Source organism: Puntigrus tetrazona, chromosome 6 (genome assembly GCF_018831695.1).
Source record: "Puntigrus tetrazona isolate hp1 chromosome 6, ASM1883169v1, whole genome shotgun sequence".
In the NCBI taxonomy this organism is placed as follows: Eukaryota; Metazoa; Chordata; class Actinopteri; order Cypriniformes; family Cyprinidae; genus Puntigrus; species Puntigrus tetrazona.
In genome coordinates this window covers 23978323-23999351 of record NC_056704.1, presented here as the reverse complement: position 1 = coordinate 23999351, position 21029 = coordinate 23978323, and the positions used below count along the sequence as shown (strand labels likewise).

Below are 21029 nucleotides of genomic sequence, written 5' to 3'. Positions count from 1 at the left end.
TATTTAATATTACACAAATATATTTATTCTATCAACAGAGTTAAATATTAAATATATACATTCACATTTATATTTATGTACACAAAAAATATAAATAGTACACAAATTATTGATATATATTATTAATTTGATATTTAATTATTTTTTTATCATTTATTTTCCAAAAAGGAATTTACGTATGTGTACTGTATATTTCTGTTTTTATATCAGTTTGTTTATGTATCTTTTATGTTTATGTATGTTTTATTTTTTTTCAAACACTCATTCAGACTGTGTTTTAGTGTAAAACTAGTCGGGTGAGTAAACAGCCTGTGAGGGTCTCCACCCACCGGTGTGACCTGATTATCTGGGTTAAACTGAAAGGAATTTTCAGTAGAAAATATTTTAATTGATTGTTTTGTTATATTCTTTTCTTTTAGGTTTTAAAGCATTTGCTAATCGTATTTTGCTTTTATTTTTATTTTTGTTTTTTTGTTTTTTTTTTTGTCTGAGAGTGATTCAGAGGGGGGAATTTTGAATGAGAGTTTGAAAATAGACTTGAATTCTGTCAGTTTTATTTCGGAAATAATTCCCATGACACCAGAGTCAGCCAAGAGCCTGGTTGGTGTTGTGTGTCTAAGATCAGACAGTGTGTTTTGAAACACTGTTGTTAGTGAATATTCATTTCATCCATGCATACAGGGAAAACAGTCAAGATATCTGAAAGCAGACAAATATAACACTCTTTACGGAATATTTTATGTTTATCGTTCCATTTATTTGCCCATTCATTTCCATAAATGAATAATTCAAACACATTTCGTGTGTTATTAATGTATATGCATTGCGCAAAATGGGCCTCAACATTTTTGGATTTTTAGCATGTTCTTGGGTGGTTGCTAGGGCATTGCTAGGTGGTTGTTCACTGGCCCATGTCCAAATTAATAAAGTATCTAGATACGTTTTAGTTTGCTCGGGTCCATTTTTGACTGGTCCAGTATGGCTGGATGTGTTTACCAAGACATGACAAATAGAGAACAACACCCAGCTCTTTCATTTCCATGGTCAGTTATTCTAGCCCTTGGGGCTGGTTTTGTTTGTTAACCTGAAATCTGTCCTGGACCCTCCTGCTGTGGGCAGAGTAAAGACCATTTATGGAGAGAATACTTGAAAACAGGTTTGACTTCTTCACTTCCCCAAGAGCTGGGAGTGAAACTTCAACTGTCTCATAAACACAAAGAACTCAACAGTCAGGTAGACGTCAAACCTGAGTCTCTGTCTACTTGTGTGCGGGCAGAAAAGCTTTTTAGAAAAGAGGCCTGGAGCTGCCGAGAAGCATGTTGGGGAACTCAGTAAATGGCAATGGCAGAAGATTGAGCCTTTCTGAGGCTGTTCTACTTAAAGTCAACCATCTGTGGTAAGATACAAGTTGTCTGCAAGAACTTTACTGATTGTAGTCCCAAAGGAAAGTTTTACTGCTGAAGAGATTTGTTTATAGCTTGGAGTTCTCAGTTATGTTTCATTTAACTTTCGAATCTGGGCACAGCGTTCCAATGTACTTGAGATTTCTTCTACAACTAATTAGAATTTGTACAGAGTTTTCAAAGTTTCAACTTCAGAAGTAAATTCAGAGTGGTTGGAGGAAGCATAACAAACCTGATACTGTAAGTTGTAACGCTAATAGATGTAGACTACTTGACTTCCCAGCATGCATCACGCCATGAATAAATGATGCAGATACAGTTTGTTTTATTGCTTGCCGCTTTTATTTATGCTGTCCCTCTGAGTCATTGTAGCAAGACAATAGAAGAGTGTGCGTGCGGGCTAGATGATTTTCATTGTTACATTCTCTACAGTACATCGCAAAAGCAAAAAATAAGTATATATATATATATATATATATATATATATATATATATATATAATTATTTAAAATTTATTTTAATAATATATTTTTTATATTTTATATTTTGTATATTTTTAATTTAATTTTTTTATATATATATATAATCCTAAAGTAGTCAAGATCACACAATAACATTCTTCTTTCCATACATTTTGTTGTGTATTTTTTACTTCTAGAAGTCATGTGGTATTGTGGTAAACCATATTGTGGTGAAAATTAAAAACTCTTGTTTAATTTTGTGAGATTTTACCACCCAGTTACTGCTGCTTCATAAAGTAAGGACTGATGGGAACTCTGTGGCTACTGTCTCTGTGAGGGACGTTCCCATCTAAGATAGTCATTCAGTTAAGTATGTCTGCAGCTGTGGGAATGGTTTGGGATTGGCAGCAAGTCCATTTGAGTTAGTTTAGAGGGCTGAGTGGGCTAATTGTAGGCTTGACAGATAGTGTCCCTTTAAAACTACATAAGAGGCTCGAACACACACACACACACACACACACACACACACAGAATTTTTGAGTTCAAAACAAGTTAAGCTCTGTTGACAGTATCTGTGACATGCTGTCACTTACCACAGAAAATAATTTGACTTGTCAGAAGTTGTTTATGTAGTATAGCATTCACATTGGAAATCAATAGGACAAGGCATTTTAAAAGCAAAAAAAGTGAGGATATTTTTCATTTGTGTTTAAATGAATATGCCCTTATTAATTTAATTTAATATGGTTATTTGAGCTGTTAAGTTGTCTTAATCATTATTCTAGGTAGATAAACCTCATACCATTCTAGATCCATACAGAGACCAGATCGTGAATGGTTATGAGAACTGCAGATTAATTTAAAAGGTCTGATTCAAACTAATTATTTAGTCATGAATCTTCCAGACGTTTCATATATATTTATATATATTTTAGATATTTTAATGTTTTTATATACTAATTATATGGCACTAATGACACAAGTCTCCAGTCAAGGTAATTGCATGGGAGACCTTTAAATTAATTTAAATAAAAAAAATTATATATGTTTTAATTGAATTGAATTTTATATTATTGCTAAAGTTATGTATGGTTATGTATTGACTTATTACGACTAGTGAGTAATTATCGGATTTGGGTGGACTCGACCTTTAGCCAAAAGCAGCACTTTCATCAGCAGGATGTATCGGTGGCTGTGAGGATAGAGAAATATTGTCATGGGAAAAGACAACTGGCAAAACGTCAAAACAGGTCCGATAAAGGGAACTCAAACTGGTTCAGAAGTAATAGATTCTGGGCTGATAACCTAAAAAAAGGCAAGAGAGGAGAGGAGTGAGTCATAAAATGGTGTGAGAAGCCAGGGGGAGGGAAAGAAACAGAAAGAGTTGGGAGGATGAGAGAGAGAGAGAGAGAGAGAGAGAGAGGGAGGGAGCGATAGGAAAACGAGAGCTCTGTCTATCACCTGCCCATTTGGTTTAGAGCTGCAGAACAGATTGCTCAGCGCTGATTTGTCGTCTGTGCATGTGTACAAGTAAGTAATGTGTCGCTCTCTCTTTCTCTCTGTCACTCCGTCATAAGATAGTCTGTGTTCTGCTGGTGTGGAGCTCAGGTGGTCGTAGTGGGAGGCAGTCATCTGAAGAGGTGTCAGACAGCATTAGTGGAGCAGGTTGTGATGAAGACGAGTGAGCCGTGTGTGAGCTTTTTTGGGGGGCACGGTGTTGTCTTTGGTAGCGATGCACCGATACCATTTTTGGTGACTGTATAGTGATTTCTTGCAAATGTTGGTAAAAAATATTTGTTTAGATTTGAGTGTTCTTAGTCTATTAAATCCACTATTAATTATTAACAAATGCAGAACAGAATGGGATCTGCATTTCTAGTTTAGTGATTTAGTAAATCATATTGATTTTACTTGTGGTTTGCTCATAATTCACACGGTTTTTTTTGCACTTAAATGAATGCACTGCTTTTCTCAGCTAATCTGTTTATCTGTATATTTTTTATACATGATTTCTATCTTAATGCATACTCTGTTCTGTAGTTCTGTGCCAGTGTCAGATAGCTTATTGCTAATTCATGTAAACACAGTCAAATTCATTTGTATTAGCAGGTGCACCTGACAGACCCAGGGAGCAGTTCTGTTTTGCATTTTCTGCATGAATCCTGTAACTCTTTTTGCCTCCAGGTTTTCCTGAGCCTTGCCTAGCCCAATATAGGTCTGGTCTTAAAGGGGTCTTATGTTACTTTTTAAAATAATTTAATTTATATATTAGTGTTTTTGTCACACAATTGACAGAGCATAGCACTAAAATCATGCTAAGGAAATTTTAGTTTTAAACAAATGTTTAAACTCATCTTTTTTAGCCTAAACAAGCCTCTTGTTTTTAGCAAAAATTCTTAAATCAAGAAGTATTGTCTTGTTTTCAGAAAAAGACGTCAAAATTAAGCGATTCTCTGCTTAAAACAAGCTAAATAATCTGCCAGTGGGCTACGCAAAATGTGTTTATTTCAAACAGAAAAAAATATTATTTTGCTTATCACAATGGCAGATTATTTTGCTTGTTTCAAGTACAAATTCACTTAATTTTGACTTGTTTTTTTCTTTTTCTTTTCTCTCAAATTTGTCTTTATTTAGGAAACATGACAAATAATCTAATCTAGAAAAGCATATTTTGCAGTGTGTAGCCCTCAAAAAATTGGGGTTGGTGTGATTTTTATTTTAATAAAATAAATAAATATAATATACATTTTTATTGTGAAATATAATTGAAATATATTTTAAAATGTAATTTATTAAATTTTTTCAGCCATCATTTTTCTAGTTTTTGCTCCCTTATCTAAGATTTGAATGTAAATGTGCACTCTTATGATTTGCTAACCTGTATAAGTTTTGACACTTGTGGGGTGCAGATTTTACTATCGGACATCTTTTCTAATGTGCTTTGAATGGTTATGCAGAGCTGCAGGTGCTACACACAGATAGGAACAGCACAGAATAAGTGAACATTTGTGGAATAAAGATGGATCAAAAAATGCAAGAATAATTAAATTCGGAGAGTAAATAGTTTTACAGCTGTCTGGTGCAAATGCAAATACCCACACTCACCGTCTCTATGGAAATGTCTCTGGCATTGTGTGTGTTGTATCAGCCTCTTGTGCCCCATCTCAGTCAAGCTTGGCTTATGTGCTGTGACAAATCAACAGCTTGTACCACTGTCAAAACTCCTCGATGACTTCAGGGGCTTTTCAGCACACAACCTGCCATCAGGCTAATGAAGTGAGTCAGCTCTGGCGATCCTCAAGAGGTAAAGATCTAACAAAACACCGCTGTGCCTTTGGTGACAGGACATGATGTTGCTGGCATCTGACAATCCCTTTCAAGATGTGCCTCAGCCACTTACAACCCAAATGGCTTTTTGTCCTGCTGTCTGAGGTGACCTCCGTTTCATTTGGTTTTTAACAGTATGCAAATTGTCACTTTTCCGTGCAGCAGAAGCAGACGCTTCTCAGTTCTCCTTAGTTGGACTTTGTTTGATGTCATGTGGTCATCACGTAGACTTGTGATCTTCTGTGAACCCTGCACATAAGAGCTTAAGACCTTCAAGAAATGGTGTCACACATTGTAGCCAAACCAATGAACATCCTCACAAAATCTGATCCACATTACAGCATCTTTTGGTCCTATTTGGGAGAAATCTATAATTATCAATTACATTCTACTGAATCCCTCAACATTCATAAAAATGAAGGCATCTACAGACCTTTTTTTTGTTAGTAAACACTGGTGTTTTTCTGTGGGCGGAGACAGAATGATTTGCGAACACTGGCTATGAAGTTTGAAAATCCGATTTTACCTGCATGTACTCACTGTCCGGGATTGCAGTTGTTATATAAAAAGTGTTACTTTAACGGATCGAAACCGGATCGGCTGCCACATACACGAAAAAGGATTTTGTATGCGTTTGGCCAATCAGCATCACTGGTAGTTCCTATAGAACTGTTTTAGGCCCTACTCTGAAGTAGGAGCTAATTTAGTTCCCTCAAACGGAGTTCCTATTTCCTGCTGTGCATGCTGGCAAAAATAGGGGATTCCACCAATAGTTATTTCTAGGAACTATGAAAAGGTTCCTCTTGTCTGAAAATCCCTTATGGTTCCATAAAGAACCTTTAAGGCCCGTGGAATTTTTCCACCCCCACCGTTATTTTTAAGAGTGCACCAAAAGCCTCAAACTACGTTATATGATGTGTCTATAGCTATAAACCATGTCTTTCATAGATTCAGTGCCACAAAGTTGCAAACCATGCCAAAAGACCAAGAATCCAGTCACTAGTTCCTACTCAAAAGTGATCATTGTGGTAGAAGGGAAATTTGCAAGACGCCTTGTTTCCCAACTGATTTTTTTGAAAAAACCTGCCAACTTCCACTCCCGGAATCTCAACCAATAATAATGGATCTTGCCGTTTTGAGTTTTCCCTTGCCATTTTTACATACAATATCCAACAGGCAATGCCCGAATCATATGCGTGCTTACCATCTGAAGGTGCTTTCATACAGACAGTGAATAAATCGCCCTTCAGAGGTCATCTCTCATTGAAAATTATTTTCAATGCTTTCAGGCTGTTTATTTCAGGTGTGTTAGACCAAACATCAAATTCCAAAGTCACTATATTATATTTATGGTCCTGTTTTGCAGTTAACCGTAGAGCCACCTCATGCAAAATTCAGTGTAATAATAAGATAATAATAATTTCGGTCTGGATGAATAGATCATTATCAGCTCTAAAAACCGGTACGTGCCTTCAGACAGACATTCGTATGCATCCAGACTGGCATGGAGGAACAGATTGCGTGCTAAATAGCAGGGGAGTTTTAATAGATTTAGGATTGGCTGTTAAAAGCGCAGTCGACGTGATTTTGAAATAATGTGTTTGAACTGTGGCAGCGGCTTGAGTCATATTACAGGCCAGCGGAGTGAGGGAACAAAAACCGAGAGCCTGATTCTTCTCCATTGTGTGTGTATCGCTGAGCCGTACTCTATCACAGCCTGTATCCACACACACTTTCACACCTGTGGCTTTTTCAGCATATTGTATTGCATACTAACTAATCAATTCCTTCTCAGCTGGAGTAATCAATGATGCTGAGCATTTCTAATTTGATGTTCAGACGAACCCTTGGGACAAATGTGCCAGTGCGAATGATCTGATTGCATTGAGTTGGTAATGTTCCTGCTTTAGTTCTGAGGATTTTGTTTGTTTGTCCACAGGAAACAAGATGGCAGAATCCCGCGAATCTCTGACCCGTTAGAACGTCCTGGTCTGGTCAAGTCCTTTCCGCCATCACCTGCTCAGACTCTTCTAAAGGTTGGCAGCTTTTAACATTTCACTCCTCTTTCCTCTAATCATGTTATATTCCAGCAGAGCCTTGGGTTCAGTCGGAGAAGTGGTATGAATATCAAACGACTGCCTTCTCTCATTTATTTCTTGCTGCTGTTCACCTGTCTTTTCCTGTTTCTTGTGACAACCATCTATTACAAATAGATGAGCTGCTTTTTGTGTGTGCATACATACTACATATAACCTACTTTTCTTTTTTCTTTCTTTCTTTTATAAGTCTTTCTGTGGAAGGCTTATGTAGAAAATTCTGTACAAAATTAAAGGATGAAATCAGTCATTTAATTATTAATTTAAAATAAAGTACAATACTGTTTGTATTTAAAAAAAATAAATACTGTTATTCAGCAAGGATGCATTTATCTATTTAAATGTGACAGTAAAGACCATTTCCATTTTATAAGATTTTAAATGCTGTTCCTTTGAACTTCGTTCATCAAGGGATCCTTAATTAAGCAGCATAAAGGTTTTTCAGCATTAATAATATGACATTTTTCTTGAACATAACATCAGCATATTAAAATGATTTCTGAAGGATCAACACAAAGAGTGGAGTAATAATACAAAAAAAATCAGTTTTGCCATCGCAGGAATAAATTACCTTTTTAAATGTATTTCAAAAGCAATTAGTTATTTGAAAGTGCAATTATATTTCATAGTATTTTTTTTTTAATCAAACACATAACAGAAACACATAAGATTTTTCAAAAACAGTTTTGAATGGTAAACGCTTGGCATACTACAAGCAACTTCTGACAAAAAAAGTTAAATCTTTAAACTGAATAAAAAAATTGTTGGTAAGCATATGGTAATATGCCAAAGTTAGTTGGTTAAACACAATAGACTTATATAGATTTATTTTTTAAACAATTCATAATTGATTTCTTCATTTTATTTTAGGCAGTCTCCTCAGTCCTCCACAGAAAGGATTCTTTTGTAATTCATGCTTAATCGGTTGAAGTGTGTCACCAGATAATTCTGTGCTAGCGCTCCAAGATTCCCCCTCAAGGACCAACATCCGAGTTTAAATTCAGAAATTATCCTTTGTTGAGGAACAGAATGCTAATTTGATCCAAAAAGAAATCAAAGGTCCTTCAGGCATCAAGATCTCCCGATGAACTGCAAATTAAAGCACTTCAGTCATTTTGGCACCTTTTAATGTGAGCTGACCTGGTGTTGGTCCATTAGGTACCATTTAGGAACCTTTAAATATGTTTTTGAGGAAGTTCAGCCTTTCTTGACTACACTGAAAGACCCCCAGTGAGCAGAACCTCAAGAAGTTCTGGTCTTTTTTTTCATTTAATATCAAATGCTAAATATGTCTTTAGCCAGTTTTATTATCCTAAGATAAAATATTGCTGGCTCTTCTCCGAGGACACCTATTCCCTTCATTTAACACCCAAGTGCTTTTTTAATTGAACTCATCGGTGTCTCTGAGCAGCTCTGAGAGCCATTAGCACAAGGGCTTCTGGGAGCCAGGAGGACTGAAGTGTCCGTGTTTAGGGATGTCCTAAAATGATTAGTGTCTCAATGGCATTTTGAGAGGTTGAATAAGATTAGCTCAGTCTAGATGGTGTAGTTAAGCATTTATGTATTTCACTAAGAGTCTCATAATGCAAGATGCTTATACAATCAGCTCAGCATTTCTGCAGAACCAAGCTGTGATTATAATGGTTGTGAATTTAGTTTTAGCTGGATCCAAGTGAAATTAAATTGTAAACTAGTTAGCTTAGCATGCATTTGTATTATTTATTAGACTTTCCATTAGGGGTCTTCTGTGTTCCCCAAATGCTAATGGTATGTATTGCATTGTATAATGCAAAATAAGGTTTTATTGTACACAGTGTTGACTATTTTGATACAGAATTCAAAACGCCTAGGTGTCTTATCAAATAAATATTGCAAATGGGTTCTTTTCATTATCACAATTGTTCCATTTGAGAGCAAATTGAGTCATTACAAATGGCAAATCTTTCATTATATTTGTTTTTTGGACCCCTGAAAGCGTAAAATGGACAGATTTTTTCCTGTCTGCTGGCCTTCATGTCACTGCTCAAGATTGACTATAATGAATGGCACGGAAATGCATGCATCATTTTCCTGCTGTGCAAGAGTAATTCATCATACCGTTTACACTCATTAATAATATTTGATGAACAACAACAATAAATTAAACACAGCATAAAACCTATGACACATGACATAAAATAGGTTTAACTGAAATAAAAAATAAAACTAAGCTAATAAAATTGACACAAGCACGTAAAATTGGAATTAAGACTAAAATGAAAAATGAACAAATAAAGGCAAATTGCATATATTTATAAATAAATATTAATAAAATCTTTATTGTCTGTGCCAGATAAGCACCTGCCATCCAGATTCAAGTATGTTGGTTGCTGAAATCGCATTTGCTGACTTTTTCTCCTTAGGAATGCTGGTATTCAGCAGTAAACACCACTAGAGTTTAATAAGAGATCTCAAGAGATTTTAGAGATTTCAAAGTGAGATCAAAATATTTCAGTCATCAGTAATGTTTCCACATTAATTATACCAGTCTATACTATAAGTCAGCAGTCATTCTGTTTCTAAACGGCAATCTGTCTGTTTCTATCGGTTTTGTAATTTTATGAGCAACATGTCGGACAGAGTCGACACTGAAATGAAAATGAACTCTTAAAAAGTCTCTGTGACCTGAGAATTTTTTTCCGCTGGGAACAGACATTGCATAGAATAAAATGGGTTTCACATAATGCCTTCCAGAGTCTGTAAACACCTTGATCCTAGGAACAGGAGGGAGTTTGATCCCAGATTCAGTGGTTTTGGATGCTACATTAACTCCCCTGAATCCCAGAGCAATATAACAGCATTACAACATGATGGTTTTCCAGAACACCACCATGCAACTTTTGTACGATGATATTAGAAAACAGAAGTTAATTTGGACAAGGCTTATATCCAGCACTTTCCCTGTAACTCTGCTTCACATTTATAGTGAATTTTGAAGCCGTTTTCTGTCGTCTTGCCTTAATACATTCTCACATTAAGGTTAATAAACAGCTTGCCTGCCTACAAAACTCATCCTGTTGTAGTATTTCTGTAATATGGTGTTGGCAAATGCATAATAGTTGTGCAACATGTGGCCGTAATGTGACAACAGGAAGTCATATTATCTTTCCACAACTGTGACATTATGTCATCTTACCATTTTACATTTTTGGCTGGCTTTAGCTGTATTTCTGACAGATACATTATAATATAATGGGAATTACTAGATATTTGGAGAATGAAGAAAGAGAAGCTTGCACATAAAAGCATAAATGCACAAAACCTCATCTGTTATTCTAAAGCATAACTCTAGTGAGGTAACATCTAAGGTCACTCTAAGGTCATTGATTTAGATTTTAAAAAGTCATGAGATTTCACAGACTCGCTTTAGAAAGCCTGCAAACCTTCAAAAGCCAGTCACTGGACATTTTCAAGTATTGAAAAAAGCATTTTTGACATTTTGATATATTGGTGATTTCTGCAACAGTGTTTGGCACAATTTAATTGTGCAATTTTATTATAAAAGATACAAAAAAAACACTTTTTTTTTTTTATCTGAGGGGGCATGTGCGGTTTGAAAAGGCATGACGCTTCTGGGCACACATGCACACGCACACACACACACACACATCCACATGTCACTTACCAGTGATTTCCTTCAGTATAGTTTCATATGGCATGCCTGAATAGAATTGGGGAAGTTGTAGCAGATTGAGGAAGCTATCTGCCTTTTTCTTGCCTTCCCTGCTGCTTTTCTCATGAGTAGAACATATGAAGACTGAGAGCGTTTCGTTGCCGTTCACAGTCGTTTCTCTAAGGGTTCAGCTGATTTAATTGACTTCATCATGGCTAAGAGTATGTACAGGTTTCGCAGTCCAGCACTCGCTGCTATGCACCACCGCAGGCGCTTCAGTGATGTGAGTAGACTTAATGTATGCTAGTGTGAGAAAAAATCAGTCATAGTCAAATGTGTGAGTTTGTATGTTTATACAGAAAGGCCAAGTGTAAGACTGTAGACATACAGTAATATATTAATGTAATGTGTGATTGTGTTTCTTTGTACTTTCATGCGTGCTGACTTACTTTTGATTTCATTTTTAATTACCATTGTCGATGATGATTCTCAATTGATGTAATTCAGTAAAGAGAATCATGCTCTCTGATATTATCTTATTATATCGTGTATAAATACTTTGCAGTTTGAATAATATGTTAGCGTATTTACAAGAAAATATTTTGTTGCATTATGTAATTTGAATTAGGGAGGAAATTGATATGAAAATGTACATTTTAAATAGCATTTATTGTTTCAAAGTTAATTGTGGATTTGAATTATGATATATAGATCTGAGGGATTTAAGTCATACGTGCTTGCATAGGATCTGTACAGAGTGTACTGTGCACGTTTTGATGCAATAGTGTTATAGGATGTCTTGGTTGAGAAAGAATTCTCACTTGTATTAAGAAATGTCCAATTCACTGCTTGGTTGATTCATAATTTGTGAAATGAATTTAGGAAATGGCATTTCTGCCAAGTGTACATTAACTGCATGTGAGAACCAAATGACAGAAGAACTCGAAATGAACTATATAATGGGACCTCCCAACAGTTAATCAAATAAGGGGAATAATTAATGTCTTAATTAAAATCTAAAAATGCAAGGTTTCCACAGGGGGTAGGTTTAAGGATAGGCTTTGGGTTCTAAGGATATTTAACTGGGTGTATCTTAAGCTTTATGCAGTCTTTAAAACAGATTGTGTATATGAAGGTTTCATCAAAACTGCCTCATCAAACGTTTATCATGCCTTCATTAATTATATTTAGTATTAAGTTTTTGTGTGTCTCATAACCATGAAAGTCTATCATAATGTTAGGAGTTGATTCATTTTAAACATTGTAATAATTAAAAAAAAAGTATTATAATAATAATAGTAATCAGTTTTTTTATAGTAATTGGGTGAAGATATTTTATAGCAACTTTTTAAAAGCGGTTTGTTTTAAGAAAGACCTCTAAAAGTCAACAGGTCCGAAAGTATTAATTGTTAAAGAAACCCAGTTAGATGAACAAAAACAACAGAAATGAATTGTAAGTATTAATGTGTGTGTGGTGTTAGTGTTTGATGAATCAGCAAGCCAAACAGAGAAACACAGTGAAGTTTCAGTTTCAGCGTAGCATTTTGTTACATTGAAGTCATTTAAGGTATCCTGATCTCTGTGTTATGTAAGTGCAAGTTCTGTGCAGTAAGTAAGTGCAACTCTGTGTGAATGTTTTTATTTAATTTTTTTGTGAAAAATCAGTTACTGGCAAGGATTTTGCAGAGTCCTACCTGACTCTGCAGTCTTATCAGCATTAAACATTAAAAATGGTACTGCATTCTGACAAACTACTTTTATTTATTTATTTTTTATCTTTTTAGTAGTGTTTGCCTTTGCAGAATTTGCTGCCAAGTTGGCGGGGCGTTGTTATGTGCTTGCAGGCTTGTTCTGATTGGCCGTGGTGTTACTGTTTGGTTACAGGGGTGTTCTGATTGGCTTTGATGTTGCTATGTGGTTGCTAGGTCATTGTTAAATGGTTGTATGTATGGCTGTGGAGTTGCTCTGAGGTTGTTAGGATGTTGTTAGATGGTTGTAGGTATGTTTTGTTGATAAGAGGATGCCAGGTACTTGTTTTGTCATATGCGAGGCTGAGTTAAGTTTAATATTCAGGGTTAATCGCAAAGCATTAACAAAATAATAAACAGACGGTGATTTCTGAACAATGTTCCCTTTAATTCTTATCCGTTCTTATGCTGGTTTATTTTGAGCTCTGGGCTCAACGATATGACACCGCAGCTGTATCTAGTCAGGTCACATCCTTCATATGCACAGCTGCTCTGTCTCCGTGTTAAATTATGCTGTTTCACAGTCTTCTTCTCCCATTGAGATGAACCGTATGACAGGGAAGAAGGACATCTGGTAGTCTGATGCGCTGTTGATCATAGGATCAAGGCAGAAAGCTCCGTCCATTACTGCAAAGCCACTGTCACCGAGAGAGCCGAGAGTCGTTCTCATGACAAGTGGACTCGCAGACTGTCAGATCTCACTCATTCTCATTGTGTTCATCCTCCTCTCCCCCCCTCTCTTTTATCTGTTCCTCCTGGTTCTCAGACATCAGATATATTTGCAATGATAGAGCGAATTCAGGTGAGAAGTCCACATTTTCATCCTGTTTTGCGTTTATTGCTTTTCCTGCAATCTCTTGCTTTTTATGACCTCTGACCTTTTTTTGACGTGCAAAATATGGTGATGCCTTCCCAGCCTCTGCCTATTATTTCTGTCATCTGTATTCTAAGGTTCTCTCTTAATACTTCACTTACTCGCTTTAAAACTCTTAAAGCTCTTCCGTCATTAAACTCTTGAAAACAGTGTTAGAAATACAGTCTGCGCAAGTATGCAAACACTTAATCAGCACATTTTAATGTCTGTTGAACCTAGTGATCCATCATAATTTGAGCATGAAGTGCATTTTGTGCATCTGAGCCTTTTAAATTATGCTATTATGAAGTTGTCCTAGTAGTTTTTAAAAGTAATATGCAATCCTTACTCGTATTAAGTTGGAATTATCTAAAAATCGAAACTTTTTCACATTTAAGTAAGGGTCATAGAATTTCTTTTAAATATGTGCTATTTAATTATATATCAGTTTATAAAAAATTAGTTTTAAGTATATTAATGTTCATTAATAATTGCTTTAGAAGCTTGAATACTTGCATAGAGTATGTTTCGGACCCACAAGTCTCTGTGTATTGTCTGTATTTAAATTGTTTTTAATATATTGGTCATGTTTTACATTTTTGAGAATTGTTGAATGCATTTTTAAATTTAATAACAAATTGTTACATTTTAATTTCTGGTATTTACTGTTGTAATAATGTATATTGCCAATTCCATATGATTTATGTTTTTATAATATGAACTGTTTTTATTAAACATCCTCTTTTCTTTTCTTTTTTAACACAGAGCAGTAGAATGGATGAACAGAGGTGCTCTCTTCCACCTCCACTCAAAGTAAGTGTGTATATTTAGAGCCGCACAAACAAGCATCAAGTGTTATTACAATCTGTTCTCACAGTCAATGCCATCAGCGTTGTTTATCACATGTGCACAGAAGCACAATGTTGCTTTTGTAACAGGCAGTTACATGTTTTCATATTAAGCTTCATTCTCACAGCTTTAAAGTTCAGAAAACCTCTGCTGCTTTAAAATGTTGACATTTTAATGCATCAAGGGAGCTCTTCTGACATGAAGGCTGGTTCAGAAGGTTGACAGCATAATTACTGCCTATTAAAATACCTTTTTGCCTAATTGCAAGGCAAAATGCATTGCATGTAGCTTAGTGTATTCATTTCAAATACAAGTACTGTTTTTTAAAAAAAGTTTAATTGTGCAAACCTTACAGCATACAGACGTGGACAAAATTGTTGGTACCCTTTGGTCAATGAAAGAAAAAGTCACAATGGTCACAGAAATAACTGTTATCTGACAAAAGTAATAATAAATAAAAATTCTATAAATGCAATGAAAGTCAGACATTGTTTTTCAACCATGCTTCAACAGAATTATTTAAAAAAATAAACTCACGAAACAGGCATGGACAAAAATGATGGTACCCCTAGAAAACACTGAAAATAATGTGACCAAAGGGACATGTTAATTCAAGGTGTGTCCACTAATTAGCATCACAGGTGTCTACAACCTTGTAATCAGCCATTGGGCCTATATATATGGCTCCAGGTAATCACTGTGTTGTTTGGTGATATGGTGTGTACCACACTCGACATGGACCAGAGGAAGCAAAGAAAGAGTTGTCTCAAGAGATCAGAAAGAAAATTATAGACAAGCATGTTAAAGGTAAAGGCTATAAGACCATCTCCAAGCAACTAGATGTTCCACTACAGTTGCACATATTATTCAGAAGTTTAAGATCCATGGGACTGTAGCCAACCTCCTGGACGTGGGCGTGGCAGGAGGAAAATTGATGACAAATCTAAGACATCCGAATGGTAACAAAAGAGCCTAGAAAGACTTCTAAAGAGATTATAAACTTCATGCTCAAGGAACATCAGTGTCAGATCGCACCAGAAGTGCGTTGTTTAGTGGACTACATGGGAGACGACCAAGGAGGACACCATTGTTGAAAAACGAATCATAAAAAAGCAAGACTGGAATATGCCAAACTACATGTTGACAAGCCACAAAGCTTTGGGAGAATGTCCTGTGGACAGATGAGACAAAAAGAAGTTTTTGCCAAGGCACATCAGCTGTATGTTCACAGACGAAAAATGAAGCATATCAAGAAAAGAACACTGTCCCTACTGTGAAACATGGAGGAGGCTCTGTTATGTTCTGGGGCTGCTTTGCTTCTGGCACAGGGTGTCTTGAATCTGTGCAGGGTACAATGAAATCTCAAGACTATCAAGGAATTCTAGAGAGAAATGTACTAGCCAGTGTCAGAAAAGTCGCAGGTCATGGGTCTTGCAACAGGACAATGACCCAAAACACACCGCTAAAAACACCCAAGAATGGCTAGAGGAAAAAAATTGGACTATTGTAAAGTGGCCTTCTATGAGCCCTGACCTCAATCCTATTGAGCATCTTTGGAAGGAGCTGAAACATGCAGTCTGGAAAAGGCACCCTTCAAACGGACACAACTGGAGCAGTTTGCTCATGCAGGAGTGGGCCAAAATACCTGCTGAGAGGTGCAGAAGTCTCATTGACAGTTACAGGAAGCGTTTGATTGCAGTGATTGCCTCAAAGGTTGCGCAACAAAATATTAAGTTAGGGTACCATCATTTTTGTCCAGGTCTGTTTCATGAGTTTATTTTTTTAATAATTCTGTTGAAGCATGGTTGAAAAACAATGTCTGACTTTCATTGGTTAACATTTATAGAATTTTATTTATTATTACTTTTGTCAGATTAAAGTTATTTCTGTGACCATTGTGAGTTTTTCTTTCATTGACCAAAGGGTACCAACAATTTTGTCCACGTCTGTAAGTATTGCATTAAAAAAAAAATTTGCTTATTAAAGGAAATATCGCGTATAGATACAGTATTTAATCTTCTGTTTAGTTTTGCTCTCTGTCTAGTTGTTTGCTGTGCAAGAACATGTCCTTAGGCTGCACTCATACACAGATTACTTACAATTCATAAGTTTATGACGGTAAATCACACATTTAACTCAAAATATAAATGCCCATGAAACATGAAATGTGTATAGAAGTACTTTGTTATAGTTCTGTGCATCTAAGGCCAACATAAAACACAAGAACATGTGATCCGATGCTCTCACCGCAGGCATTGTGAGTGTTGTATAGTTCAGGGTTTGTTTGGAACCATGAGCCTCCAAAGCTCTCTTTATGGATCTTCACATTTCCTTCATCTGCATCTTATAGTGACTCGAATGAGAGGCTCATAATGTCTACATCTCTAATCTCTTTCTATTCCTCCCACAGACTGAGGAAGATTACATTCCATATCCCAGCGTCCATGAGGTTGCAAACTTGTTTGGCTTTTTATACGTAAATATGAATGCGTTTTCTTTGTAAAATACTAATTGTACAATTGCTGTTTTGTGGGCTGGCAGGTATTGGGTCGTACAGGCAGTTTACCGCTCATTCTGCTGCCCCAGTTTGGGGGTTACTGGATTGAAGGGACCAATCATGATTTAGGCTCCTCCTCCACACCAGAGGAACCGCCCCCTTGTCCCGCATCACAGGTTAAACTGGAAACAAACAGCATAGCCAAGATCTACAGGAAAGACTTCCTGGGCAAGGTGGGATTCTGAGTTGACAAAGTTATGTTAAATTATTCATTAGCCATGAAATCAGGTTTGGCAAAGCTAAATTAACTTCTAAAGCGGTCTGGAAGGCCATGGAAAGACCATGCAAGGATCATAAAGGGGGTCAGTGTGACACACAATCTTATAAAGAAAAAAATATATCTTTGTGTTAATAATATAAGTAAATACTAGTGATATTTAGCAAACGTAACCAAAGAATGTCATTTGAAAAAAGCCAATTCAAAAGATTTTGAAGCTCTAGATAAAAATAAATGCTAGTAATTTTTTTTATTATTTTTATTAAAAGAGTTTATTTTTGCTTTTGTATTTCTGCAGTTAAATGATTAATCACGATTAATTACATTCAAATTAACAGCCTACATTTACATAATATATATATATATATATATATATATATATATATATATATATATATATATATATATATATACATATATAAATACACATAAGTATGTATTTAAAAATATTTACATGTATTTATTATATATATAGATTTATTATATGTTAGTATATATTATATATACATTTTGTGCTATTTTTATTTGGACTCAATTAATCATGATTAATCTTTTTACAGCACTACTTTGTACGTATGTACGTGTTTAATTTACTTACATTATGCGTTATTATTAATTTAGTAATTAACTGTGTTGAGATATACTTTACAATGAAGTTGATCATTATCACATTAGGACAGTTCTCTTACCAATGAACAAATTGATGAATAATTCGTATTAGAACAGGAGTAGTGTTACCATTGGATTTGTCTCATTATTGCCATTATAGTCATCTTCCTTTGCAGTGAATACTATTTGGGCTTTCTGTCTCTCAAGGTCAGAGCTTTTAGGAATCTGTGGTAATGTAAAGAGTCTTTTAGAGGCTTTATGCATTTATAACTCTTCCCGCAGGAGCACTTTAATTATTACTCAGTGGACAGCGCTCTGGGCCACCTGGTCTTCTCGGTGAAGTATGATGTGATTGGAGACCAGGAGCACCTTCGACTGCTGCTTAGGTACTTCAGACACACACACATCTTGACTACTCCAAAAAAAAAAAAATATATATATGTATATGTATATATATATGAAATTCCTTAGGACATATATAAAAGTAAATAGCTGATAAACAGTGTCGAAACAAACCCTCATTCCCTTTTAAACCTACTTCCATTCGATTTACAAATCCTTTTTGCAACCTCAATTGAAATCCAGTTGAAGAAATTGAATTGGAATCGAAAAGATATTCCCGATTTAGTTCTGAACGGTGCACAACCTTGTCGCAGAGGCTTTTCTTTTTAAAGAAACATTCACGTCCACTCTCTCCTGTCACATATTCTCTCATTGTTCATTTTCGAAGATGTTCTGACTTAAGTGCTCAAAATAGGCAGCAGAAACACAAGGTCACATCTATTCTTTATAACCCAAAGCCTGTCTCGAGGCCCTTTAATGATGGGGATGGGAACAAGAGACGGTGTACATGTCAGGGAGAGATTGATCTATAAAGCCCCTCTTTTATTCAGGGAGCCCTTCAGGGACTCTTTGAATGTTGCATATTGGCTTTAAGGTAATTGACAAGGGCACCTGTGAACGCTCAGCGTGATTCACATGGCTATTTTTTCATAGTTGAACTACTATTCATCTCTCTTTCTGTCTCTCTCACTCTTTCATTTACATTAACACATTTAGCAGATACTTTCATCCAAAGTGACTTACAACAGAGGGGCAGAGAATGTGTTTGTGAAATACAGCTCAGTAATTTGGTTATAGTGATATTATTATAGTTTATGTCGCAGGTAACTGTAAATTCTCTGTCTTTTTAATTGTAGGTCAAGGTTTAAAACCTACCATGATGTGATACCAATTTCCTGTCTGACAGAGTTCCCTAATGTTGTCCAGATGGCGAAGGTAGGACATTAGCATAAATATTTGAGCAGAGAAGAGTTTTGTATTGACGTCGGTGGGTTATAAAAGAATTAATCCAATTAGTTGCACGACTTGTAGATGAATTCCATTAAAATGGCATTTATTTATATATATATTTTGTGCAATTATAATTATGCATTTGATTAATTTAATTTAAAATATTTGCATATATCAGTGTTTGCGTAGAAAATCCAATGCAAATCAGATATTAGAAAAGGTGACTTTGTAGTTCCTTTATTCATTTATTCACATTAAATGATAAAAAAATATATATTTTTGATGTTTTTTGGTTTTTATTTATTTATTTGTTTTTTAATTAAATTGAACTAAACCAATGTGATTATAAAAATTTTAATTAGAATCACTGTCTTTTTTTAGCTTGTCTGTGAAGAGGTGAATGTGGACCGATTTTATCCCGTTTTATACCCAAAGGTAAGTTGGAACAGAAACGTCAAAAAAACGAACGAACAAATCACGCGGTTTTCTTTCACTGATCTTCGTTTGTTACGTTTCAAGGCATCCAGACTTATTGTGACCTTTGATGAGCACGTTATTAGCAACAACTTTAAGTTTGGAGTCATCTACCAGAAATTTGCACAGGTAATATCATATGTTTATTCCTGGATTGCTTGATTACTATTAGTTGTGGGTTTTTGAAAATATATACTTTCTGTTCTACAGACGTCAGAAGAGGAGCTATTCGGGAACAATGAGGAAAGTCCAGCTTTTGTTGAGTTTCTGGAGTTCTTGGGAGAGAAGATTGAACTTCATGATTTTAAAGGGTATAGACCTACCTACAGTGTTTAACATGAACAGTACCCAAGTAGGCCTTTTTTTCCTGGTCCTGGAGCAACATTCCTATAAATGAAATCACTTTAGGGTTAATTGAACCTCCAGTGGCAAAGTTATTATGATTTCCTTTTGATTTCAGGTTGAGGTCAGACTTATATGTCGAGTGATGGCTGTGATTTGTTTGATTAGACTGCTGTCCCAGGCCCAACAAAGAGTTGTTTGTTCAGCTAGTATGTTTAGAGTTTGAAAATATTAATGAAGTACTTTCTTCTTTTGTATTACAGCTTTCGTGGTGGCCTGGATGTGACACACGGTCAGACAGGAACTGAGTCAGTCTACCACAACTTCCACAATAAAGAGATAATGTTCCATGTGTCCACTAAGCTGCCATATACTGAAGGTGATTCCCAGCAGGTAAGGCCTCGTGTTTTTTATTTGATTTGATTTAGTTTTATTACATTTAGTTTTTTATTTTATAATTTTTCTTTTGTCGTTGTCGTTTTTGTTTTACTTTGTTTCCGCTTTGTTGCTTTTTGTGTTTATTTTTCTTTTGTATTTTATTTTATTATAATGTGTTTTTATTGTATTATCTTTTTTGTTGTTCGGTTTTGTTTCTGCTTTGTTTAGCTTTTTGCGTTTTATATTTTATTATAACGTGTTTTTAATTGATTTTTTATTATTATTCGTTTCTGTTTTGTTTCTGCTTTATTTAGCTTTTTGCGTTTTGTATTTCATTATAACGTGTTTTTAATTTATTTTTTATTATTATTCGTTTTTGTTTTGTTTCTGCTTTTTGTATTTTATTATAACGTGTTTTTAATTTATTTTTTATTATTATTCACTTTTGTTTTGTTTAGCTTTTTGTGTTTGGTTTAGTTTTGCTTTGCTTTATTTAATTATTGCTTTGGTTTAGGTTTTTGTTTCATTCTGGTTTGATTCGCAATCACTTAAGAAAGTTTAAAAATACATTTTTCGACTGCATTTAATTTCGATTTCCCCGATTTTAGATCTCCGCTCTAAGCTAAATCAACATTTGGTTACCTGTTGAGCGTGGGGGAAATATAAATATATGGGCACATTTAGGTGAAAGCTGTAACATTGTGACATATTGTTTTGTGTCACAGTTAGCGTTGTTACCAGTTGCAGCCCCCCAGAGATGCTTGGCCACT

The 21029-nt window shown here is 35.3% G+C and overlaps 1 protein-coding gene across 8 annotated transcripts in view; it reads left to right on the top strand.

Moving 5' to 3' along the window:
• Positions 1-21029, top strand: part of rap1gapb (RAP1 GTPase activating protein b) — a 70799-nt gene that overhangs the window by 38968 nt on the left and 10802 nt on the right. For 4 of the 8 annotated variants that reach the window (XM_043241437.1, XM_043241432.1, XM_043241431.1 and 1 more), the window contains 10 exons: positions 7131-7227; positions 14306-14353; positions 16800-16838; positions 16931-17119; positions 18055-18158; positions 18972-19050; positions 19447-19500; positions 19585-19668; positions 19750-19850; positions 20145-20274. In XM_043241437.1, the coding sequence (XP_043097372.1) occupies positions 14315-14353; positions 16800-16838; positions 16931-17119; positions 18055-18158; positions 18972-19050; positions 19447-19500; positions 19585-19668; positions 19750-19850; positions 20145-20274 (819 nt within the window). In that variant the 5' untranslated portion in view covers positions 7131-7227; positions 14306-14314. Of the gene's footprint in view, positions 1-1272; positions 1397-3292; positions 3395-7130; positions 7228-11076; positions 11223-13453; positions 13490-14305; positions 14354-16799; positions 16839-16930; positions 17120-18054; positions 18159-18971; positions 19051-19446; positions 19501-19584; positions 19669-19749; positions 19851-20144; positions 20275-21029 lie in introns of those variants that run through there. The other 4 variants (XM_043241433.1, XM_043241438.1, XM_043241436.1 and 1 more) reach the window with 4 other exon arrangements.